The 26350-nt window shown below is 37.0% G+C and overlaps 1 protein-coding gene across 35 annotated transcripts in view; it reads left to right on the forward strand.

Moving 5' to 3' along the window:
- The window catches only part of LOC144321940 (uncharacterized), a 194682-nt gene that overhangs the window by 13894 nt on the left and 154438 nt on the right, over window positions 1–26350 (forward strand). For 21 of the 35 annotated variants that reach the window (XR_013387478.1, XR_013387473.1, XR_013387467.1 and 18 more), the window contains 2 exons: window positions 20668–20718; window positions 23446–23520. The exons of 6 other annotated variants lie outside the window; for them this stretch is intronic. Coding sequence is in view for 8 of the 29 variants with exons in the window: in XM_077911297.1 (XP_077767423.1) it covers window positions 20668–20712 (45 nt within the window). In the remaining 21 variants the exon portion in view is untranslated. Of the gene's footprint in view, window positions 1–10226; window positions 12013–20667; window positions 20719–23445; window positions 23521–23611; window positions 23954–26350 lie in introns of those variants that run through there. 8 more of the 35 variants (XR_013387479.1, XR_013387462.1, XM_077911292.1 and 5 more) reach the window with 4 other exon arrangements.

Genomic DNA, 26350 nt, shown 5'->3' on the forward strand with positions numbered 1-26350 from the left:
TATTTTTCATAACACTATTGTTGTAGTTGGAAGAGTTGAAAATCTATTTTAAGACTTGTTTTTCTCACCGAAATTGATGTTTCTCTTTCTCAATGCCTTAGTACATGTTACCAGAAATCATCTAGTAATATAAGCTGAAAATTTTAGACTAATCCTACATTCCTACTACGTTTATACTTCTTACATCTAATCAGTGGCCAAACTCTGTGATTGGTGTATATAAATTGCAAACATCTTTCATTTGCTGAGCACCTATCACCACAAACTGTACACGTTCCTTTTTATATGATATATCTCATTCCACAAATGAAGTAAGTATTATTACCCTGCCTGAGTTTGCTTCAATAACTATTCTAAGAAGTAGCTGGGATGGGATTACATCTATGTCCCAAACCAAAGCCCTTGTTTTTGTACCTACAGCATCCCATATTAACTCTCAAATAATACTCCAGCGTAACCTTGTTTTTCAATCTCAGTGCCATATCCCTGTGCCATAATCTCATTATTGTCTCATCTCCATGTCTATAAAATCTTAACAAGTTTTCCTTTTTTCATTGTTGTGGAAATTCTGTCAGCCAGTCAAATCCTGCTGACAAATTATTACCTAAAGAACAACTTTGATCACGCCACACTTCTGTGAAAAACCATCCTCATTTTCTAGGAGATGCAGTTTCCTATATTCATGAGACCTTTTCCATGTCCACCTACTTCACTGTCTCCTTATCTACCCATTCCCCTTGATCCCCATACACATTTTTTCCATGTTCCAGTGAAAGTAAACTATGAGCAGATCTCTGAAATGCATGTCAATGCTTCACGTTCTATACATTTGTTTATTCAAATCCTCTTTGTTGTGACTGCCATTGAATTTTTTTTTCTTAAACTATTAACTCGAGTAGTACTGATTTATGGAATCTTCATGTTCCTCTTGCCCTGTCCCCAGTCTGAGTTGTATATGCTCTGTACATAATTTTATAATAGTCCTATGTCAGAATTGTTTTACTCTTCTTTTTAGATATTATATGCAGCATAACAACTTCGAGGACAGAGTTTTAAAGACAATGACATTATCAGATTTTTCAGGTTGTAATGAAAGAACAAGCAGCTGCATTTCTGAATGGACTTACGTTAATTAGTATGTGAGACAGTGGGAAGGGTCATACCCTCACAACTCCAGTTTGATAGCAGGTAGTTAAGCTAATAAATATTTCCTCAGTAGGCCTGTAAATGAACACTGCTATGAAAGAAGATTCTATTATCATTTGTTTCATTTGGAAAATTAACTCTTTTTCACCAATGGGAATAGGCATTTTCCCACAGTGTGGGTAAACGATGTTGTTTGCCCTGTGTAAAGAAATATTATATGTGTAAATACATCAGATGTATTTATTTGGGGCAGATGTATTTATGTGGGGCATTAGTCTGAATATCAGACTGATGAGGTTAAATTAATCTGGTTTCATGATGATAGGGAAATGATAGTCATTTACTCAATGAGTACTAACTGAATGTCGTAAATAGAGAAGGAAAGGAAGGGTGAGCACATTATGAATGTGACATCCCTGGAGTGCTATCCAGATGATGAAGAGCAGAGTATGAGGAGTAGGTAGCGGACAATGAAAACAGACAACAGGAAGCAGGGTGAATATGAAGGTCCTTGTATTTGAAGTTATCTTGAAAGCATTGTAATCCTTTGGAGAGTTTTAAACAAGAAATGTCACAAATGGGTTATAATTTTAGGAATATCACTCTAGCACCATCATTATGTTTAGATAGGAGGAGAGTAGTTAGGTGTGGTTGCTGCAGGGTAAACTGATGGTGGGAAGAAAAGATTAGAAGCTGGTCAAGTAGACCTGGAGAGGAGGCATGTATGATCAGTGGCATGGGATAAGGAATGACAAGGACCTAACAGAATGAGATTGTTTCCTCAGGATAGTGAGAATTGTATTAGTTTCCTATTGCTACTGTAACAAATTGCCACAGACTTAGTGAATTAAAATAACACAAATTTGTTATCTTAGAGTTTTGGAGATCAAAGTCTGAAACCTGTTTTATTTGGCTCAACTTAATGTGAGACAGAGCTGTGTTCCTCTGGAGGCTGTAAGGGAGAATCTGTTTCCTTGACTTTTCTGGTTTCTAGATGCTCGTGGCCCCTTCCTCCATCTTTAAAGCAGTATTGCAGCATCTTCAAAACCTTGTGACCTCTGCTTTATGATCCTACCTGTCTCTTAAAGGGATCTTGTGGTTGCATTGTACCTATCAGGATAATCTCATCTTGAAATCCTTACCTAAATCACATCTGCAAAGTCTCCTTTGCTATGTCAAGTAGCAGTTTCTTTCTTTTTTTTTTAATTTTTATTTATTTATGATAGTCACACAGAGAGAGAGAGAAGCAGAGACACAGGCAGAGGGAGAAGCAGGCTCCATGCACTGGGAGCCCAATGTGGGATTCGATCCCGGGTCTCCAGGATCATGCCCTGGGCCAAAGGCAGGCGCTAAACCGCTGCGCCACCCAGGGATCCCCAAGTAGCAGTTTCATAGGTTCCATAGGTCCAGATGTGGACATTATGGAGAGGGGGACATTGTCCTGTCAACCACAAAGATGAATGAAAGGTTGAGTTTTAGATTTATTGTTAAGATATTTGTCTCAGAAGCATGAGTAACTGCTGATGCCATTCTTGAAATAAAGAGGTTTGAAGGAGTGGTGAATGAATTTATCTGTGAACTAGATTTTGAATTCGAGCTAACTCAGTGTGGGACATCATAACTTAAAAAGTAGAAGGGTGGCATATATATTGAAAGCTTAAAAAGAGACACTTGGCAGGATATATTGATTACAGAGTCATTAACAGTTACAAAAATGGTAGACATGCCATTTCAAACCACTAAAGAGTAACTGGTTCTGGACTACTCTTCCTCCTGTAAACAGCTATAAACTTAACAAATACACAGGGCAGTGGTTTCTAGGTATTGGGAAAATATTGAAGAGATAGTTGAATTTTCCCACTTCCATAAAACACATTGATTTTGAGATCCAAGAAAGAGGATACGCAAGATAAGCAAGAAAGAAAAATGCATCTAGATAAACCAGAGAAATAATCTGAAGAAATATTGATAAAATTTTTTGTATCTACATTTATTAATACTCCTCTGACAAAAATGTAGGGATTCTGGGTCAGAGAGGACACCAATTATTTACTTAGAAAGCATCTTAGGTTCTCCATACCCCATTCCTCATAAAGTGCTACGATGAGGGCACAGGTCACCTGTATAGATGAGAGGTGTCTGTAGCACAGCATAGGAACTCAAACAATAGTTTGGAGTCACTGCCAGCCCTCCTTCTTTTGCAGAGGCAGAGTGACCTTTATTCTAGATGTTAAACAAGTCCTGTTTGAATGGAGGAAGGGAAGTCCCTAGGTTCATTACACTTAGGAATGCAAACAACTTGCTCAAGTGCAAATAAACCTGTAAGAGTCTCTGTAGATGTCTATCCATTATAAATAACTACCAAGTATGGTTTGCCCTTCACTCATCCTTTAACTCAGCTTGTCAGCAATTGTTGCACAAAAAGCCCTGATCATGCCAAAACACAAAAAGATTGTTTCCCAACAACTTTACGGCCATACATTTGATTATTTAGATGAAATTGACAAGTTTCTTCAAAACAACTTAAAATTCACACACACACACACACACACACACACACACACACAAATCTGAATACGCCTATACTTTAAATTTAGAGTCCTAATCATTTTTACAAAGAAAACTGGAAGGTTTAAGTGGTGAATTCTGCCCACATTTAAGAACAAAAAATATGCCTAAGTTATGTAAATTCAGAAAATAAAGGAGGAGGAAACAATTTCTAAAACTTATTTACTGAGGGTGGCATAACCTTACACGAGAACCAGATCAAGACATGCTAAAAAATAAAAGTTGTAGGTCAATATCTTTCATAAATATAGAAGGTAAAAATTCTCCTCAAAATATCAGGAAGTTTAAACAAGTAACATATTAAAACAGTAAATGTTGTAATATTAATGTTGTCATTCCTTACGATTGCCCTCCTGGGGAACACATTATAAATCTCTGCCATATTACATTAAGGGTTGGCCATTTGACTCAGGAGTAGAAGTGATAAGTGTCTTTCTAGTTAGACATGTTAAGAACTGGAACATAGTTTGCCATTTTGTTGTTGTTGTTCTTCTTCTGTCATAAGCCTGGAGATCCTCTAAGTAGATTCTTCCCTGTGAGCCTGGTATTCCTGTAAAGATGATAGAAGATGGAGCTGTCATTGATCCAAAATGGAGGGAAAACAAAAATAATTTCTTAGAAGCTCCTGAGATGTTGTCTGTTGCTATAGCATACATGGTCTAAAATATTTTCTGGTGTTTTGGGGAAGAGGAGAAGGTAGGAGAGAGATGATGGTAAGTAGGGAGGTAGGTAGAGTTTTTTTTCACATCAAGTAATGAACACATTTTAGGAAAGTGACTGAGCATCTGGGAAACATTACCTTTCAAGTTCTCCTATTCCATCAGGTGACCAACATTAAAAACATGAGATAGAATTTTTAGATTTTAAATTCTCTCCTACCCCTGATTTAGCTAGGAGCAGTCAAAATATTGTCAGTAGTACAATGTCATTTGAATGGAGAATATAAAGTGGCTTCTCTTGATCTCTTCATGTCAGTAACAACATCCAGCTGCCCATGTGTGGCAGATGTTCTTTCAGAAGCTGCATTGGGTATCTTGGTGATTTATATTAGCAATTGTACTGAGGGAGTGGGGCTGGAGGTGCTAAATTTTGTTGATGCAAAATTAATCCAGAGACAAAATCTAAAGCAATCTCAATAAATAGGACAGTTCATCATGTAAGAATGCATTACTTTATACTAAAATGATCATCCCTAATTCTCTATTGCCTTATCTTTGAACCTGATTTCTTGCCTTTGCATTTTTTTTTTGGTAAATTCCATAATTCCACTATAAATAGCATACACCTTCTTCTGACTCAACAACATTTGCATTTATCAGGCCTCTCAGTGCTACATGTTTGTATATTTAGATATAATTACCTTCAGATTAAAAAGAATGAAAGAAAGAACCAAATCATATATTCTCCTAATCCAATTCTAATTTGGGGAAGCATCTAAAGTATTAAATAGGTCAAGCTACTAATATAGCATTACTAGGGTTTTCTTCAACAATGATACTGATCTTTTTTTGCTTTAACAACATAACAGATTCTGTCTCTGGCACTGGGACTTGGGAAAAGATAAAAATACAGAATGACAGGATTGAGCAAAGAAAGACAAACTGGTCACAGGGAAAATGAAGAATCACAGGGTGGAAAGAAACAATATATATGCAGATGTGGGGTGATAGAAAGCCTTAAAAATGAAGGAAAGACTGACATTAAGGTAAAAAACAGGGGCACATTTCTTTGGAAGCTGAATTTTATATGACTTGGATAGCAATCATTGTGGCTTAACATGAAGGAAGAATTAGGTTGTTGTTGTTGTTGTTGTTTTTCATTAACCTTTCCTTAGATCCAGTTTTGAGGAGCTGTCCATTTGATGTCATTCAAGCAGGCTTTGGTTCCATTTCAAAGGGAATAGATTCCTAATTTGGAAAAAAGAGGGGATGTTCTAGCAAATGATTATAACAGATAAGAGATAATTCAACATAAAATGGCTGGAGCTATTGAAATACGTAAATGTGATGGTGAAATGTTATTGTCTGGTTCCTTGTTCTGGGTCGTTACCTTTTTAAAAATAATTATTTTTAAGGCAGGTATGTGCTCAGTCTTTTAAAGTGGCCTAGGTAAAAGAGTGGACAATTTGTGTGTCAGGTCAGTGGACTTGCAGAGCAATTCTAAGCCATGATAGTCTACTAATGGAGGAATGTACAAAAATTGCATGGTGGTTTTTATAACTCTAGCTTTTGTTACTTAAGTTGTCATGAGACAAGTAGCCAGTTTTTCTCTTTTGGGTCTATGTCAAATTTCTCTCCCGGTTGTTCCTTCATGAACTCACTTTCTCCATCTAGCGTGTGGTGCTTCTACTCTTTCTCTGCTTTCATTCTGTCCCTTCCATCTCTCTCTTTCTTGTTTTCATGGGTTGACACTAAAACAAAAAGAACAAAACTTTGTCACCTCTTATCTCCTAACTTGCGTATGTGTGAGTTTGGTTCTGAACGTATTTGGGTATGGAGGAAATGTCAGACAAGGTGATAAGAAAGGATGATTTGAAAAAAGAAAGTGTCACAAAAACTGAAAATCCTAACTTGGAGAGAAAGAGTACTTGCAATGAGAGAGGGGAAAAGAGCAAAGAAAGAAGGGGACAAAAAAAATGTTTTCATGGTGATTTTTGTCAGTATTCATATTAAAATATAATTTGGGCATATTAGATTATACTTTAGAAGAAGAACAATTATAGGTGTGCAACGGATGTACAAAAGAGCTTTGAAAGAAACATGCTGAAATAAACACGTCAAATCCTTTATACTGCCTCGTGTTGAGTCGAGAACAGTAGGATGAGAGCAGTTGTTAAAGGTTAAAGAAACGTGGGTGATCTTAGAAGTAGGATCCACATTAAGTAATGAGAGATTTGAGAAAGTATGTTCTCATGTTTGGTTTTGTTTTCCAAAAAAGAGGGGTGGTGAAGTTCAAGTAAGCGGAAAGTTTACTCAAACTAAGAATTGCCCCAGAGAAGGAAATGGGAAAAAAGAGAGAAAAGAAAAAAAAAAAAAAACAGGGAAAGGAAGAGATTGATTGAAAAAGTTGAGTGGATATGTCCAGGGAGGATTTATAAGCTCTCATTCAGATTAGATTTGAAGCTAAGAGGAGAAAATCAGTGAAATGCTTAGAGGAAATAGTTGATTATCACTCCACTTTGTGTAATCATGTAGTAGCCTGGCCTTAGGATGACCTTCCGAAGCTTCAAGAACCATGAGAGAAAAATTGTACCAGAGGGAACTGTAGTAGTTAGGAGTGAAAATTAGACTTCGCTAGTCTAAGGTTCAACATGAGGGTCAGTTCTAGTAATTTTCCGTAACTATCATTCATCTGAGACCATAGACATGGTGTTCAAGCTATACTGGAGGTCAACAAAAAAGAAGTAGACAGAAGCCCTGGAAATAAAGCAGAGTCTGGGGTGAGGATGGAGAGACTTCAGAGATCCACAGCAATGAGGATTTGGTGGCAGTGCTCTTACTTTTCTTCTTTCTTAAACAAGGAAGGAAGGCATTCTTAATGCTTTCAGAAGGAAGAAGTCCATTCAAGCAGGAGTTGAGAGTTCAGGCAGGGAGGTTAGGAAGAAATCGCTGACATAAATAGTCATTGAATTGTTGCAAAGAACGAGATACTCATTTTAATGCCAACCAGGTCCACACTCCGCATTTAGTGACATTAGTGACCTGTGTATGATCTAGAAAAACTAACTTTATTATTTTTTTTCATTGAAGTATAGTTGACATACAATTTTATATTAATTTCAGGAGTGTGACAATTGTGTATGTTATGAAATGCTCACCACAGTAAGGATATTTACCATCTGTCACCATACAAAATTATAACATTATTGACTATGTTCCCTATGCTCTACTTTTTACCCCCATGACTTACTTATTTTAATAAGACTAAAAGAGTTTTACTTTAACAGTTTAAGTAAAACTATTTTCTTTTTTTAAAAAGCTTTTTATTTATTTATTCATGAGAGACAGAGAGAGAGGCAGAGACACAGGCAGAGGGAGAAGCAGGCTCCAAGCAGGGAGCCCAACGTGGGACTCAATCCCAAGACTCCAGGATCACACCCCGGGCTGCAGGTGGCGCTAAACCGCTGTGCCACCGGGGCTGCCCATAAAACTACTTTCTATTCTGAATTTTTCACTTCTTTTGGGTGAACAGTACACTTTCCCAAGAGTATTTGCTTGTTTGCTGAGACTCGCAAAGGGGGGAGGAAGAAAAAGGACAAGCATGGCTGGAGGTTGGGGTGAGTGGTGGCTCCTTGTTCAGATAAAGAGGAAAGAAAGAAGATCTCAGCATCTAATACTGAAGGTCATCCAGTGGAGCCCATACACATTAACATGTCCCTTGTGATCAAAGAGGGAACATCCTAGTCACATTCTCTTGTACATATTATTTGATGATTGGGATAAATTTGGATTTTGAAAGCTATGGTCATGACCAGACAATGAAAAGATCATTTAGTGAGACTTCTAGAAGAGTCTAACCTTTTCCATAGGGCTTTGTGGATGCACATATGATTAACAAAAGCTTGTGACTTAATCTTACTCTATTCATCTGAGCAGCAGTCATTTTGTAGGCTACTAAATATTCTATTTCAAACAGCATAACATGGCACTTCATCCTATATGAATTTTCTCATTGTTACAAAACAACACATTTTCCTTTATTCTTGACAAAATTGCCTAGCCCAGAAACAAAAATGATGAAATCACATCACTTTGTGTATATATTGCTTGGGGTTAGAAATTAGGCCACACCAAGAGACTTGTGGAAAAGAGATGTGATTGAAAATGTAGTAGAAGGGAACAAGGTCACCTGCTCTTTTCCAGGTGACAGGAAAGTGAGGATATCTCAGCTCTTGAGGTGAATGATTCCTGTCATTCAACAAAATCATAAAAACCCAACTGTCAATAAAAGATACTTAAAGTTACTCTTGAAACTATGGATTAGGATGGTTTCTGTGCTCAGAAGGGTATGGCTATGAAACTGTCCAAAAATGCTCTGAGGTATGAGCAGAATGTTTGACCACACCATGCCCAGTCTCGTATAAGCTTACATTCTGTGTTCTGCTATAGACCATTATGATCTGATGCTAATGTTACTGCTATCATTCTCAAAATTATATAACTAGATTTTTGTAAATGTGTTTATACATTGATTTATAGCAGGTAAATACATATATGTGTATATATATCCACTTATGTTTGTTCTTTCTCCCTTAAAATGTTGGTTGTACTCTTTCAATTGAGTCATCAGTTTTAGCTTTGAAGATTTCATGAGATGTTCAAATGTGGTAAAGTGTGCCTATAGAACACACACACAAGTCCCCTTATTAAAAATCTTCATTTTTGGGGTCCCTGGGTGGCTCAGTTGGTTAAGTGTCTGCCATTGGCTCAGGTCATGAGCTCAGGGTCCTGAGATCAAGCCCCACCTTGGGCTCTCTGAGTGCTCAGCAGGGAGTCTGCTTCTCCCTCTCCCTCTGCCTCCTCCCCTCTGGTCATGCTCTCTGTTTTTCTCTCTCTCTCTCAAATAAATTAAATCTTTTTTTAAAAAAAAGATTTTAAAAATAAAAATATTCACTTTTAAAGATACCTTTTAAAATGATTTAGTGTTAAGAGATAGGCCATGCATGGGTTGGTTAAACTTTGATGATTCTTCCTGTTGCTTTTTAACTTGCAGTTCATATTCATAATTAAACCCTAGGCATATATGAAGTGTGAGTAGAGGTCAAAGAGGTAAAAAGGGAGATGAGAGGACTGAGAGAGAGGAGGCAGAGGTGAATATGATTAAGAGTAAGACATAAACCAGATAACAAGCAAGAAATGCAAAGTAAGGAGGAGTTTGCAAGTATGCTGTTGTGCTGAAGAATGTGTCTCCATAACATAAGGCAAAGAAGTCAGTTTCTAGTCTGCTGAAGCCAGAAGGTGACAGGTGAGTACACTCCACCCTCTATTAAATCCCAAGCCTCAATTATAGAGTGAATTCCCATCTTTCTTTATATTTTTTGTTTACTTTTCATAAGAACTAAACTAAATTAGTGGCGAGGGGAAAAGAAAAAGGTGGAGGAATATGGAAGATGAAATATTACATTGACTGAACAATCTTTCATACACCTTTCTTATTCTCTTAAAAAGACCCCATCCTGCAACCTGAATCCATATCTTAGAGTGAAGTTTCTTTTGAGGTTGCTGGAATTCACTCAGGAAAGATCATTGCTCTGAGCTCATCTCTGTGGTTGACTGACCTGTGTCTGTGAAGCCCATTTTTGAGGCATGCTCTGGAGTTCAACTGTCTTTGAGGTTAGGCAGCAGATTTCAAAAATAGGGCGTGGTACATTCCTTTGATATTAACTTCTGACCTCAAGAGAACTATTTCTGGTCCTTAGAACAACTGTCAAAGGGTGAGAGCTTCTAATACACTGATTATTGGCACAATAAATAAAAGGAATCTCAAGGTAAATATGTCTGTCTCTTTCAAAGCATATAACATACACCTGAAAAATTTGTGTTTTCATCTGTAGTCAAAGGCCTATGAAATATTGAAGTCTTCATGTTCACTTGTGCTGGGAAAGACTAATGATTGACAACCAAGGTACATGTTTTATTGTCCTTAGGCGACCCACTGAAAACTTTGGTGTAAAATGGTGGCAGAGAACTTTAGGAGTTTCTTGTCTCTGCCTTGACTCAAAAGATAGGCAGACCTGGTGGAAAGGTCGACACCCAAGCCCATAGAAGCAAGTCATCCAAATAAATTTTAAAACTATAGTTGCCCTTTTTTTTAAAGATGAAAACCTCTCATAGCCACAGTTCATTTTAAAAAGGAGCAGAGGGCAGCCCTGGTGGCTCAGCAGTTTAGCACCGCCTTCAGCGGTGTGGTCCTGAAGACCTGGGACCGAGTCCTACTCGGGCTCCCTGCATGGAATGGAGCCGGCTGCTGCCCGTGTCTGTGCCTCTCTTTCTCTCTGTGTCTCATGAATAAATAAATAAAATCTTTAAAAAATAAAAATAAGAATTAAAGTAAAAAGGAGCAGAGCCTACCCTCCAGCTAAGAGGGCACTGAAGGCCTTGTAATAATTCCTTTGTGTTCTTTGTAATATCAAGCATTAAGTTTTTTGCATTCAAAACATGTTGGTGGATGATCAAGCAGAGGGTAGAGCAGAAAGTGATTTCTTCGAGTTAGAGTAAAGCTGTGGGTACCTATGGGCACAGTTTGGCCTGGAATTTTATATGCTCTGGTGACCACTTCCTACTGAATTTTCTATTAGAAATTCTTTTTTTTTTAATTTTTATTTATTTATTATAGTCACAGAGGGGGGGGGGGCAGAGACATAGGCAGAGGGAGAAGCAGGCTCCATGCACCGGAAGCCTGATGTGGGATTCGATCCCGGGTCTCCAGGATCGCACCCTGGGCCAAAGGCAGGCGCCAAACCGCTGCGCCACCCAGGGATCCCTCTATTAGAAATTCTAATGAAACTGTTAAAAGGGATTCTCTCACCCTTTAGTGTGTGGGCAGATGTTCCTGCCATTTTGGTTCAAAATGGAAAGCATGAACTGTTGAATCACCTTCACGCTGATAGACAGATGCCCTTCCGCAGATTTGGCATTCATGTCATAACTCATGATGGCAACAGTGCTGAGGGTCACAAGGATAACAAATGTGGAAAGAGAAATAAACAATTCTTTCCCTGAGTTCCTTCCATAAACCTCCTACTAACACCTGCTCTCCAGGCTGGGGCCAAATGAGGGTTGTACATACAATTGGCTGCTGACAATCAAGGTCACAGGTCAGAGAGGAACTCAGCGTATCTTGAGGTGAGACACTGTTCCATTCTACTTCTTAGTAAAAATGGTAATATTAGCATAGCGACAACATCACGCAGTATGTGTAAATACAAAACAGTTATAGCTGACAGTAACATGTGCAGCTACATTATAAAATTTTATTTTTGGTAAATAATTGCTAAACACAGGAATAAATCTGAAAATGCATTACGGAGTGATTTTTCGCGTGCTTTTCTTTTGTAATCTCCTCAACAAATAATAAGGTCTCGTTTTACAGATGAGAAAAGTGATAGCCAGATAATTTATATCATTGACTTAATTCTACCCAGTTTAGAAAATGATAGAGGTGGGACTCCAATCAGTTCTGTTTTCTTATTCTCTGCTGATTTGTTTGGCCTGTGCTGTGTGGAAAATTAATTTTCAGTCACCAATTATTCCAGTTGAGTCTGCCCCCTGTATAGCTAAGGCCATAACCCCTATTTAGGCTGAGGCCATAACCCCTATTTAGGCTGAGGATGTTACATGATTTTCCTATGCCCTTTATTTGGTTGTCCTTTCTTCCCATTTAAGCTCACCCTAGGTTCTCCAGAATCTCCAGCTTTGTCAGCAAAGATTACTGTGGGCCGGAAGACAAGTCCACAATTACCCAGGTGAAAGTATGAGGTGATAGGCACATTCAACTTTATTTGCCCATATTTTAAGAAAGAGACTTCTAGGGAAAAGGAGGGACACAGCTTCATATTCTAAAGACACTGAGATTGATTTCCACTTTTATGTCAGAGACAGCGTAATGATCTCCTTGGGAAAAAAAGAGGGGGGCAAATCTCCCATTTCTTGTGTAAGAAATTCATTTATCTACCCATCCAAGTTGATTGAGCATCTTGTATGTGATAAAGACTGTTTGACATTCAAATGAGTGTAAGGATGAGCAGGCCATCACATGGGTATGTGTATGTGGGGAGTAGGTGGGGAGAACTCTGTACCCTTGAAGTGGTGGTTGCTCTCAGTGTTAGATGCATTGTAGTATCTGCCTTACAGAGCTACCAAGATCACAGTGTTTCAGGCTTGATTTCTGCTAGCAGGCATCTTCTTAGATGGACTAGATTACATTCTCATATGGGAACATAGAAGGGAAAATATCCGTGCTTAGAGTCCTTGGGAAAAGGGAGATGTGGCAAGAGCAAGATCCAGCTTCTGTGCTACTGTGGAGCTGGATAAATTCCCTGATAGGACCTGAGGCCCCTGCTCAAGTCAGATCTCCAGCCATTTGCTCTGACAGGCTGGGTCACCATTATAGCTATGGTAAAGTCTAGTTTAGAGGCCATGTGCTAGACTCCAGCTTTTTTAGTTACACATATAGGAAATTAGGAACTAATATTTGAAGATTTTAGCAGCCCTAATAGTAAGTAGGATTCATGAGGATCTGGTTTGGGGGGGAACAAAAGAAACGCTGAGGATGGCAAGCCTACTGGCCTTGATACTTTATATGCTCAAGGCATACTGGGATGGAAATCTCCCCTGAAACTTAAAACTCTCTTCTCCAAAAAGAAGTGGGAAATATCAGAAAGGGAGACAGAACATGAAAGACTCCTAACTCTGGGAAACAAACTGGGTGGTGGAAGGGGAGGTGGGTAGGGGGTGGGGGTGACTGGGTGACGGGCACTGAGGGGGGCACTTTATGGGATGAGCACTGGGTGTTATTCTATATGTTGGCAAATTGAACACCAATAAAAAATAAATTTATTAAAAAAAAAGTCTCTTCTGTAGAGGTGGGGAATTTGAACTCTTCCCGTAACTGTTAGGCATCATGACAGTCCCCTAACACCTCAACTGCCATCACATACCAATACTCTTTGAAGAAAGAAAAATTTCTAACTAGTGAACCAATAGCTCAGATTATTAAAATGCCAAAGAGGGTGTCGATTCTGGGAGATTAGCAGACTACTGCTTTGAGCTTCAAGATTTGATGACTAAAGTTATATGTCTCTGACCTTGTGTGAGTGAGTCTTGCTCTGTTTGCATATTTCATGTCAGCAGGGGTTCACAAAGTACCAATGGCAGCCCGGGAGGATTAATATGAGAGTAGAAATTTAGTCACCCTCCTCCTGTACTTTATCAGTACAAGAAGGTGTAGGTATTTTTAAAAAATTAGTTCTGGGCATCCTGAACTTTAGAATGCTAACAGGTCAGATTTTAGGATATATCCCCTCTAGACATGTCTTCAACAAGCAGAAGTCCTTTTGTCTACATCATTAGAGAAAGAGTGAGTTTGCTCACACACTAGTCAATGCAAAATCATGTAAAGATAGTCATAGAAATAATACTATATTTGGTGATGGATTGATGAACTGTGTCTGGGAGGACAAGGCCCTTTTATGTCACATTTGCCAGTGTTTGTGGGATAAATGCTTTTACCATGTTAGTTTAACAAGCAGCTCTCAAAATTCCTGAATATTTAACAATTGGCTTTTGCAAGCCATTATAAGCTGGCTTCAGCAGAGGCTTTATAACTGCTTATTTCCCACACAGAAAACAAATGTACTTTGATGGGTCCTAGTTTACCTTTTGAATCAATTAAATGAATTACAAAGAGATCAATTCTTCCTCAACATTTGGGTCAAGATTGTATAAGAACTGGACCATTCTGTCTATGTTGCCAGGCCACTAAGGCACATCCCAAGGATTCCATTCCATTACAGCTCCCTTTTCCCGAGTGTTGAGATGTTGAAGTCAGATGCACAGAGAGCAAGCCTAAACCAGATTGTCAAGAAAGGAACCTGAAGAACTGACAATGACTTAGAAATCAAAGCAGTAAAAGAAGTAACAATAAGGAACTGTAAAGAACTAGAATGAGAGAGAATTTTTCTCTTCATGCATTCCTTTAATACTAACCAAGTTTTGCCCTTATGGACCCTACACTCATAAGGAGATAGAGAAGTCAATACATAAGTAATTAAAAAATACATAAGGCAATTCAATTACAGATAGCATATATGCAAAAATTAATTAGAGAAAATTAAAAGAGCTAATGAAATAGAAATGGGCAGAGTTGGGATTTACATAAGGAATTCATTGACGATCATCCTGAATAAGTAACATTTGAACAAAGACTTAAGTGGTTAAGAGGGAACCAGCAAGCAAACATCCAGACTCACCCAGATAGAAGCAATTAAAAATGCAGGGTACCCTAAGCCAGGAAAATGCTCAGTAAGTTCAAGTGACAGCTATTGTGGTGGAGCGTGCTGAATGATCTTAGGAGATCAGCAGAAGATGAGGAGGTGCAGATGGCATGGGGTCTTAACATGCCATAAAAAGACTTAGTATTTCTTTCTAATTATAATGAGAAGCCTTTGGAGGGTTTAAAATAATGAGTGATACCTAATTTGTCTTTCTTACAAGATCGCTCCATTTTCTTGCAGGTCATTTGAGTGGCAAAGGAATCACAGAATAGAGTACTGTGGGCTGGTCAGGGAAAACCCAGAGATAGACAGCTATAGTTGCTTGTCATGCAATCCTAGATTTGCAGATGGACAGAGCTCAAAGGGGGCAAAATACAAACTTGGTTTTAAAAGGAACTGACCGCTTCTGTATCGAAGGAACATAGAATCACAGGCTTTTGTTACCTTAACTAAGAGCAATAACACCCCCTAGTCTAATGTTTCTTGCACAGCATAGTCCAGAGCAACCTTTGAAATTAAATGCTTGAATGAAATGGAGCCTACCTCAACTTTTATATTCATGGTCGCTCCTGAAAATGATTGGTTTAGTCAGCAAAATGCTAGCAGAAAAATGAAACTCGAAAAACTCTGACAAATAATGCCTCGTGGTACAAAGAATACAATTTAATGAATATCTTTTCCCTGAAGAAATAAATTAAGGAGAAACAATTCATTTTCCATCTAATTGGATAAAAAGCCCTTCATGTGATGATTTTAATTGTGTATCCCATGGGCAGACAGACATTTCATGAATTCACCATGGATTTAGAAGGTCATAGACAACAAAAGCATTTCTTCCATTATGTCTATTTATGGCTTCTAAGTTTCAGTAATTAACTCAGAAATGGAATAAACCATTTTTAATTAACCTGAAGATACAACCTTTAAGAGATTCATTTTTTCTATAAAATTTTAAAATGATTCCTTATGAATTAGTTCATTTTAATTACACAGAAATAAAATTCTAGATTGAGATTTAAGTCACATATTAATGTACCTCAAAATTAATTAGGGTTATTTGCCATTAAGAGATACACTTGAAAGATATATTTCCAAGTCCTGTTTGTGGTGAATTTTCAATCTGGTAATTATAATGATCATATAATAGCAATAAAATACAGTGGCTGTCATATGCCTTTGAAGTATTTCTCTTTTAGAAGTAATTTCTTATACATGTCTAGAAATCAAATACATGATGATTTTGTTTCCAAGTTTATTGCTTTAAGCTCTTTCAGAGACTATCAAAGACCAAAGATACACTTGTAAAAAATAAATGGTTTTGAATTAATTTTACTACCTTTATAACAAACATCCAGTATTAGTTATTGACAGTAAGTACAATACATAAAGCATGTATCATCATATTGGCAACATTACAGTATTAGCTGAAACACTTCCATACACATTATATGTAGTCAATATTCTGAGTATGATATGTCCTACAACAAATCTTGCATATAGCTGATGTTGATTGCATTTTCTAGATTCAAAATATGCACAAATAGTAGCCTCTGGTTTATAATGCATTAACACTGACAGTGGTCACTGATACTGTTGACTGGGAAAATAGTAACAATACTCTAATAAGGTAGAGCCAGAAAGAGAGCTAGAGAGAGACAGAGAAGAAGAGAGAAGAAAGAGGAGGAGATGAAGATCATTAACAAGTAGCAGAAGAACAAGAAGAGGGAGAGGAGGGAAAGGAAGGCAAGAAGGCAGAAGATGAGATAAAGGGAAGGGGGAAGTTGCTGTCCTGTCCTTGGTCCATTGGCTGAATCTGGGAAGTGACAATCACTGTCCCCTTCCCCAGCATAAAATCCAGATTAGGTGTTACCCAATCCTGACAAAATCAAAACTTTGTTGAAAATGTTGTGATTTCACATATTATCTCCGAGGTCATTTTTTAGAGGCAAGCCAAGGATTTTTTAAGTCAAATATAATTTAAGTCAAATCAAATTTTTATTTAGGGAGAATTTTCTCTTCCTTGGAATTAGACAGTATTCTACTAATGGAGAACAGACTCATTCAGGTTATTTCCCCATTGGAAAGATTTTTATAAGGACTCATCAGGACAGCATCAATCAGGCCTCTGAGAAACCTAGTGGAATATGGAATGGCCTGTGAAAAACAGGAGCTAGAGCATAACTGTGCCTAATGTAAGTTCCCAGGATCCTTGGAAGTTCAACTGAAGGGATTATTTGGTCAGCCTCTAGCAGCAGTATTTCATTGTTCTTCACCTGCTCCTGTCAGTGTCATTTAACTTGTTTATTCTCCTATATAAACCAACTCATCCATTTCCCTCAGAGTTTTCATGTAATTACCATCCTTCTTATGGGAGGAATTTTGGCATGATACCATAATGAAGACCCCGGGAAAACCTTTACATGAATTCCTTTTTGAGCTTCATGTCACTCTTGTCCAGTCAGCTGAGGTCAGAAGGTTGGGTTGACCATTGCCGCCGATTCCCCTCCAAGAAGGCCTTGGGAATGGATGTAATTTTGATGCTTGGCTCCTGCAGTTACCAAATTTTTAATATATGACTCTAGTTACAGCTCTGAAAGCCCTACCTTCCAGAATCTTAATATCTCAGTAATCCATTTATTAGAAATGAAAGAAGAAGGATAGCATCAAAGGGGGAAAATTTCATATAATGTTCTTATGGCAATCCCTTCATATTAGAAAATGAAATGTCTCTTCCAGTAAACAAACTCCTGAATTTCTGAAAGCACATTCTCTACATATTGCCTTTCTACTATATTTCATGACTTAAACAAATAAGGTACCAGCCACTCCTTCCCACCCCCAGCTTTCATAGGTCTTAAGATTTTAAGAAATTATATACAATTAAACTAAATAAATGCCAGTGGGACTATGAAGAATTTTACATTTGAAATTAAATGTTGATGCCTATTTTCTGAGACTGTTTGCTCCAACAGGATGCTACTAGAGTTGATGAATTAATGAGAAGGAGCCAGCCAGTAATCATGATATTCAGCTTTAGGGTCCAACTTTGCATTGCCTTACAGTGATGTGGATCAATGGCATAAAACAGGTTTTTTAACATCAACTTTTGACCTAGCTCAATTACTTCCTAAGGCAAAAATGGATCCATTGGCCAAGGTATCTGGGGCATTTTCTTCTCTTTTTAGCACAATGGTGCTCTTAGAATAAACCATTGGCTTGCTTGAAATGTTACTGTAATTTGGGAATGAGAAAGTGCCAACTGGAAGAGAATATTTCTCAAGAATGATAGGACAGCACATACCACAAAATTATAGTAACAGCAGCTGAACACTGATCCATCTGGAAACTTTAAACAATGCATCTGGCAATTTACAGGTAATAACTTGCCACTTTTGACAGAAAAGGTCATAAATATTTCTTATTATTACCAAACAAGACACCTGTGAGCTCAGAGCAAACCCATATAAATCTATGGGCCATATTGGCTGGCTGTCTTGAAGTAAACATAAAGTCAGTTCATCTTTCAATTTGGAAAATACCATAACCATGCAAAGAAGACATAAGATTTGTGAATAAAAGTTAACTATGTGACAGTAGAATGCAGTTGGATTTTAAATGTAAGTAGATGTTGGACACAATAATCATGAGTCCCTGTTTTCATGCACTCCTGGTGAATGCCTGTTGCCCTGTTGAATTGCTAAAGTTGTCTCCTTTCACTCTCAAATGTGTTCGTGCCCCATGTTGAAGAATAAATTATATCCTGCCCTTAGTCTTAACACATCTATGCTTCAGAGGGAAAAAATGAAGTGAGAAAGAACTGAGCAAGAATTTAGGCCTCCAGCTGTTAGGAAGACAGGTAATGAAAAACTTGCTTAGTTTTCCTGGGGATATTGTTGCTCTAGTGTCACCTGCCATGTTATGCTCTACCCTAAAGATATAAGGAAGGCTTTCAGGAAAAGCAGGTTGGACTGAGACCAGAGAGATATATAGATAGGTAGATAGGTGGATGGATGATTGAATGATAAGTAGACAGACTGATGGTAGACAGATGACAGATGGTAGATAAAAATAGATGTTAGATGATAGATGATAAAAAGATGGTAGATAAAGATCAATAAAAATATGATAGGTGATAGATACATAGATGATAGGCAGATGATGTAGATAAAGATAGATAAAAATGTGATAGATGATAGAGATGATAAAGACATAGATGGTAGATTGATATAGGAGAGAGCAAGAGAGATAAATACACACTCTATGTCTAATGAGCACAGCTCTGCTCAGCTAATTGCAATTCCTCTAGTGTTCTTTCTGAGAAGTAATGATGAGCGACTTGGATTTTCTATCTCCCTAGTGATGCAACTCTCTTGAAAATCACTAGATAGGTTTTATTTATCCTCTAGAAACTCAAGCAAAGGAAGAAATAATTTAGAAAAAAATGGCTTAAGCTTGATTTTATAAGGATCAGGAGTAACTATATTGAGAATGGAAATTCAAACTTCTAACTCAATGAATTAATGTAGTATGATGAATTCTGAAAGATACCCTTATCATATCATCAATAATTGAAATATATAACATTTTCAAAAGAATGGACTTCAAAACTAATTCAACCTTATTTATACTTCTTTTGAGCAAATGATAAAATGGTATTGCAATGAGCAATAGTTTCTTCCCATTATAAACCAGCTCCTCCTTTCCTCTCATGAGCCATCTTTCCTAAGTTTTGAACTTCATTTTTGCCCTAAAATATCTTACTCAACAGGAGGGGCTAGCATTTTCTACAAAATGAAACTCTAGTAATTAAAATCTCGGTTTCATCGGTAGACAAAATTGAATTAAAGCAACAAAGAAAAACAAACTAAATATTCAAATCATGCTTTTCCTGAAGCAGCCAGTATACATGTCCATGGAATCAGATCAAGGGTGAGACTCTGAGGGATGTTGGTGAAATTTCAAAATAATCTTCTAGGAGGCTAAACTAGGATGCTTACGGTTACATGGTTGTTTTTATTTTTATTTTTTTTAACAGTACCTCAAAGCCATATTATCTATAGGTGTATACATCTTGGCTAAAATCCATCTGTGTGGTAAAGGGAAGAGAGATGAATACTAATGCACTAATTATCTTCTTGCCCCAGTTAACAGTGTATGTTAATTAAGATGGCTTATTTCATTATCACCCCCAGATACTCATGTAATATCTGAAATTCACAAGTTCTTTTAAAAGAAATATTGCCTTCATTGATAGGAAATTAAACAACATATTAGTATATTCATAATTAAAATTAAGGTATAGAGTATTCTCAATTGTAAATGGCTGCTCTCCAAAAGAGAAACCTAAATAAGAATTTGTGTAGTTGAATTGAAAACTTAATTTGACTTTTAACCACTAATTACATTTCAGTTATATCTTTCTAAGACCATCCTTATCTCTCCATATTACTTATATCACTATGGTGCTTTTACTGATGATATAATTAGATAAGTTTTCATCCATCCATCCATCCATCCATCCATCCTTACTCCATTGTGCTGCTTCAAGGGCGCCTTGCAGAAAGGGTAATAGCTTTGGGAAGCAGGGAGATGAGAAAACACTCATAAACCTCTTGAGTTCATAGGTCTCTAAAAGTCTTGTCTTGGTTGGTTGCAAGATCAAAGTGGTGCCTCTTTAGCACATCTTAAGATATCCATCCCTGGGTACCAGAATTCATACACTCCCATTATCTCCAGAAAATGCCAGGTCTGGGGATCATACTAGCTTAGACGACAGTTGTCTCAGACATGGCTATGACAGGCAGTTGACCCACGGATGGTCTAACTTGAGTATGTGTCTCATCATGTTAAGTACTTACCCTTTTTCACCAAGGAACATTTTGGCCTACATTGCGACTGTCAGTGTTGCTACCCTTTACATTTCTTTCCCTTTTCCTCCTTTTCTTCTTCTTATATTCCAGGAAAGTGAACGTTCTCATTTCCAGGAAGATCAGGAAAAGGAATAAAGGGAAGTAAGTTGTCTAAGATTTTTTTGTTAGTACAAGGAGAGAAATCTTTAATGGATTCCTTCTAACTCTCTGGAGAATATTTCATAATAAACTGAATTATATGGAGCTCTAAATATCTGCAAATGCTTGCTTTTAGACACTATATCCCTGCCTTGTACAATTCATTTTTGTGCCTTTTTTGATTTCCTACTCTCTTTAATTACCAAGTAATCAGTCCTTAAAGGCAGCAGCCCTTCCTCATAGATACTAGATCAAGGCTATCCCTCTTGAGACCCCAGCTAGCATAATTAATCTGAACTACTTGTGACTTAAAATGCCTACTTTGCTTTTGTATAATATGGGCATTTCATCTCAGAATGTCAACAGTTAAAAATTTTTGAAATCATAGTAACACATATAATTCTGAGTTGGTAAAAATGGAACGTTTTTAGGGGTGGCATCACCTCTTTTCCCTGTCACTTCTCCCTCCAAGATCAGGCAGTGCTGTGATCAGGACAAGAGGACTTGTCCCAAGACATGATCATCTGCCCAGAATCTCCCGGTGAACCCCAGCTCAAATTATACTTCCTAGGCACCCCACATACCTAGATGTAGACAACATGAATGGTGCAGAAAGCACATACGTCAGACAGACTTCCGCCAGTTCTGGAACATTCAACAAATCATGTTAGCTCTTGAAGCATTGACTTCCGAATTTTTAAATAAGAAGACTAGCAATTATTTGTTAAGTTTGTTGTGGCAGTTAAATGAGAAAAAATTAAGGCACTTTTCTGTCTGCACATAGTAGGTACTCAATACATAATTAACTTTTTAACTTTTTCTATTTTGCCAACCAAATACATTTGTCTTGAATAATACAAATGCATTTATCTCTGTGTACTAATGGATTAAGTGGGTCCTTTAATGCCGTAACTTTCTTTTACTTTACTTTCTTTACTATGGAACACCAGAATGAAAACACTAAAACATCACAGAAGCTAACTTTCACCCATAATTTTACACATTTCTAAGCAGAATCTAGTACCTTGTCCTTTTCACTATATTCAAATGTATGTAGAGATTTGTAAAGTATTGTATATATTTGTATATTATTGTTTTCAAGTTACTATTTTCAAGAGTTCTTTATGATCTCATAATTGTTGTTTTATGGTTGCATAATATCCTAAATAACTGCTATTGAAAACTTAAGAATATTTCCAGAATTTATCATGATAAATAATATGGCTAATAAACAGCTTGTTTCAAGTACTTTTTTCTTCAATATGTAAAAGCACACTGGACTTTGGAGGTGTAAGGAAAAATATTTTTTTCCTCTACCCTTTGAGTTCTAGCTGGGCTAAGAATTAAATTGACATGAGACAGGGCAGCCTGGATGGCTCAGTGGTTTAGCACCACCTTCAGCCCAGGGAGTGATCCTGGAGAGACCCCAGATGGAGTCCCACATCCGGCTCCCTGCAGGGAGACTGCTTCTCCCTCTGCCTGTGTCCCTGCCTCTCTCTCTTCTCTCTGTTTCTCATGAATAAATAAATAAAATCTTTAAAAAATTGACATGAGACAAATTAACAGGAGAAAAAAATACAAGATTTTATTAGATGTGTGTGGAGGTCCAATCACAAAATTGAGACCCAAACATATGACCAAAGCACACAGTGTTTATACAGTTGAGATAAAGGGATAATTAATTTGTGAGAAATAGACAGGATAAAGAAAACAGATGTTTGGGGGCTTTCATTTGTAAGGACTTCTAGATGGAATATGGGTTAAGGTAGGATTTTAGTAAAAAAGTAACAAGGCTTGTTGCTATAGCTTTCTCCATTTCAAAATTCCTATATCCGGTAGTAAGGATGTCTTCTGTACTTCTTAGGACAGTGAGGGTACCTTTCATATGGAAGATTTATATGCTGCTTTTGGGGAGACAAAGGAGGGTCTGAGAATCCTTGCACAAACTCATTCTCTAGCAGCTTCAATGGAAAATAATCAATAGCCATTGTGGTATTTTTGGGCAGCCTGCCTTTGGCCCCTCAAGTTGTAACACCTCTGTCTTTAATCAAAGGAACTGTGTTGAAATTGGAGTTTAATTAAAAATGTCTTCCTAATGGCAAACCTCAGGGAAATACCTTTGAGCAGCCAATGCCTTTAACTTCTTGAATCCTTCCCTTAAGCATAGGACTGATTGCCTCACTCATGAACTGACCTTCCCTTAAGCATAGGACTGATTGCCTTACTCATGAACAAACTCAACAGAAATCTGAGTTCACTCTACAAATAAAGATCTCTGTTCCCAATTGGATGTATATATCAAAACTGTGCTTTTCATATAATTAATGTTTCTTTACACATACAATCAACAGTACTTACCTAGGAAACACAAATTCTAAAGCATTTCACAAATAATTCATCCACAGTAGGAAGTTCATCTTCACATGTAAAATTCACCCTACAAATAAAGATCTCTGTTCCCAATACGATATATTTGTCAAAAATATGCCTTTATTATAAGTATAATTAATGTTTTTTTACACATACAATCAACAGCTCTTACCTAGGAAACACAAATTCTAAAGCATTTCAAAAATTATTTGTCCACAGTAGGAAGTTTATCTTCATAGGTAAATTTACCCATTTTTGTCATTTATCTATTCTGAAGCCCCATTTTGATTACTCTTAACATCTTCACTCTTATCTGAAAAGTATGGCATCTTCCTAACACACTTTTTTTTTTCTTTTTAGAATCTCAACTCATTTAGAAGACAGAAGGTTCTTTCCAGAAAAAATAAATTGCACATTTAGTGCATATTTCATTTCCTTGATATGAATTTCTGTGTTCAACCTGGTTAGGATGTGTTTGACTTCTCTCTCTTGATTTATGTCACTTTCTTTTTCCTTTTCTGCACAGGCCTCTTGCCTTCCAGCCTTTCCCATTCATTTGAGGATATGAAGGTTTGATGCAGGTGAATTGGTCTCCCTGAAGACAAAGAGTTTGACATAGATTGCAGAAACTTTCCTATAAAGTTGTATATCTGATGAAGAGTTGTTAAAAGGAATAGCTGCCTAAAGCATCTCATTTCACATTACCCGGAAAGGGAGTTTTTGGCAGAAACCATCATTCTGAATAGGTGAAAATACATTGCCCAGCACATCTACCAATGACACATTATAGACATTACTCCCATGAATAATTGAAATTATTTCCCACAGAGTTCACTTTATTAGTATTCATTTGAGCAACACGATAATAAATTCGGAGAAAAAACTCACTCTGAATATTTAATAATATTTTGCCTTTTCATGGTATGTTATATTTTGGAAGTGAGGCTTAATGAATTATAATGAATTAGTGAGTTCCACAGGATGTACCTTGGAGGCAAATCAAGCTCATTATGCCCATTTTGCAGTTTAAAAAACAGAGAACCTGAAAGATGAAGGGATTTGCTCAGTATATTTCTGTGAGCGTGATATTAGAAGGAAGTGACATAAAAAAGTTTAACTGAGATTTGCAGTCAGAAGATAATCATTCTAGGAAAGGGCAAATTAAGATAAAAATGTAATATATGGTGTTTCTTATCAACATTTAAATATCCAAATAGCACTGACAATTACTTCTCAATTAAGAGTGTAGGTGAATCACAGGAAAGTGGCTTCTTGGTTCTTCAAAATTCTACTGTAATAAAAATCATTGTAATCATTATAAGGTATTAGGCATACAAGAAAACTTTAGAGTCGTGATGATTTTTAGGTGATTTGTCCTTGAGATTCAGGTCATGAGTAGTCTTTTTACACAAGAAGAATTTCTACAAACCCATGTGTGGGCTTGCTAAAAAGCATGAAGTTCAGTGTCTGCCTTTTGTCTACAACCAAATTTCAAAGCACTTCTAACCTGCCTTTATAAATTCAAAGCCAAGTGGTATAAGGGAGCCAGGCATTCAGGGCAATTAAAACCAACTCCTAATTGCTGAAAACTAACCAAGTGAGTAAGGCCCCTTCTCAAATACTTCCAGTGTGAACTTCGAATTAAGAGGAAGGATTGTGATGTCAATAAACACAGTGTGTATATGTAAATGTAGACTAAATATAAAAACTACATACATAAAGTGTATATATAAACTATAGGTACTTAGTTTAGTTTTGTTTTTTGCCAAAAACTATAAAGTAGTTCATTGTAAAATTCTTATAAAACCATAACAAAACTAGATTTACACAAATAAAATTCTTATAATAGCATAAAAAATTATGTTTACTTTTATACAGAAACTTAAAATGTATATATATACATATCTAGTTGTATATTTTATTATAGAAAATACATTTTTCACATAAGTTATCTCATTATTAAGCTGGTGGAGTGTGATAAAATTGTGACCTGCTCCATGCTAACCAAGAAATAAATGTATTGTCTAAAACTATCTGATTGTAAATAGAGCTATAAGGTACATTATTATTATTATTTTTAAAGATTTATTTTTATTAGAGAAAGAGTGCATGAGTTGGGGGAGGGACAGAGGAGGAGGGAGGGAGAAGCAGACTCCCTCTGAGCACTAAGACTGATGCAGGGCTCAATTTCAGGACTCTGAAATCATGACCTGAGCCAAAATCTTAAGTCAAATGCTTAACTGACTGAGCCACCCAATACCCCAGTAAGGTACATTATTTAAATCAAGGCTTCATCAATGCAATGTGATAGAATGAAAAAAATGAGGAGCCTGAAGTTCCCAGTTAACTTTGGCATATTTTATTTAGAGTCCCAAAAGTTCTACTTTTGACAAATGTCAGAGTCGAAGCAAGAAGGTGGATTAAGAATAATAGCAGGGGGAGGTGGTTGAGCAATAGTAGGGTGGCCCAGTGGTTGAGCATCTACCTTTGGCCCAGGGCATGATCCCAGAGTCCTGAGATCGAGTCCCACATTGGGCTCCCTGAATAGAGCCTGCTTTTCTTCTCCCTCTGCCTGTGTCTCTGTCTCTCTGTGTGTGTGTCTCTCATGAAAAAATAAATAAAATTTTTTAAAATAAAAGAATAACAGGATTTTGGAAACAATATATTAATATTCAAAGAACCTAGGAGATCATTTACCCAGCCCCTTCATTTACACAGCTTTATATTGGAGTTCAGAATGATTTTATCCAATATTCCACTACTTAATAGTGGCAGATATTAAATTGGAGCCTTAATCACTTGACCTTTAGTTCATTTATTTTATACTTTCTTCTTTTTGTCTCTCAAATGGGAAATGGCAGAAAATTGAGCAAATTGAGTTGCCATTTTATTTTTTTAAGATTTTATTTATTTATTCATGAGAGACACACAGAGAGAGGCAGAGGGAGAAGTAGATTCCCTGCAAAAAGCCTGATGTGGGACTCAATTCCAGGACCCTGGGATCACTCCCGAGCTGAAGGCAGACACTTAACCACTGAGCCACCCAGGTGTCCCTAGAGTTGCCATTTTTAAGTTAATTTTTATATTTCACAACCAAATGTTACAATGTCAAAATGCTCATTATTTCAAATATAAACTTGTTAGAGTGGAAACTTACTGTGTTAACGGTTCCTCATCTGTCCCCTACCCCCAGATTTAGTAGTTCTCTAATGATGACAATAAAATTCCACCTCTTTGATTTGGTGTGAAGATATAACCCTATTTC

Source organism: Canis aureus, chromosome 10 (assembly GCF_053574225.1).
Source record: "Canis aureus isolate CA01 chromosome 10, VMU_Caureus_v.1.0, whole genome shotgun sequence".
In the NCBI taxonomy this organism is placed as follows: domain Eukaryota; kingdom Metazoa; phylum Chordata; class Mammalia; order Carnivora; family Canidae; genus Canis; species Canis aureus.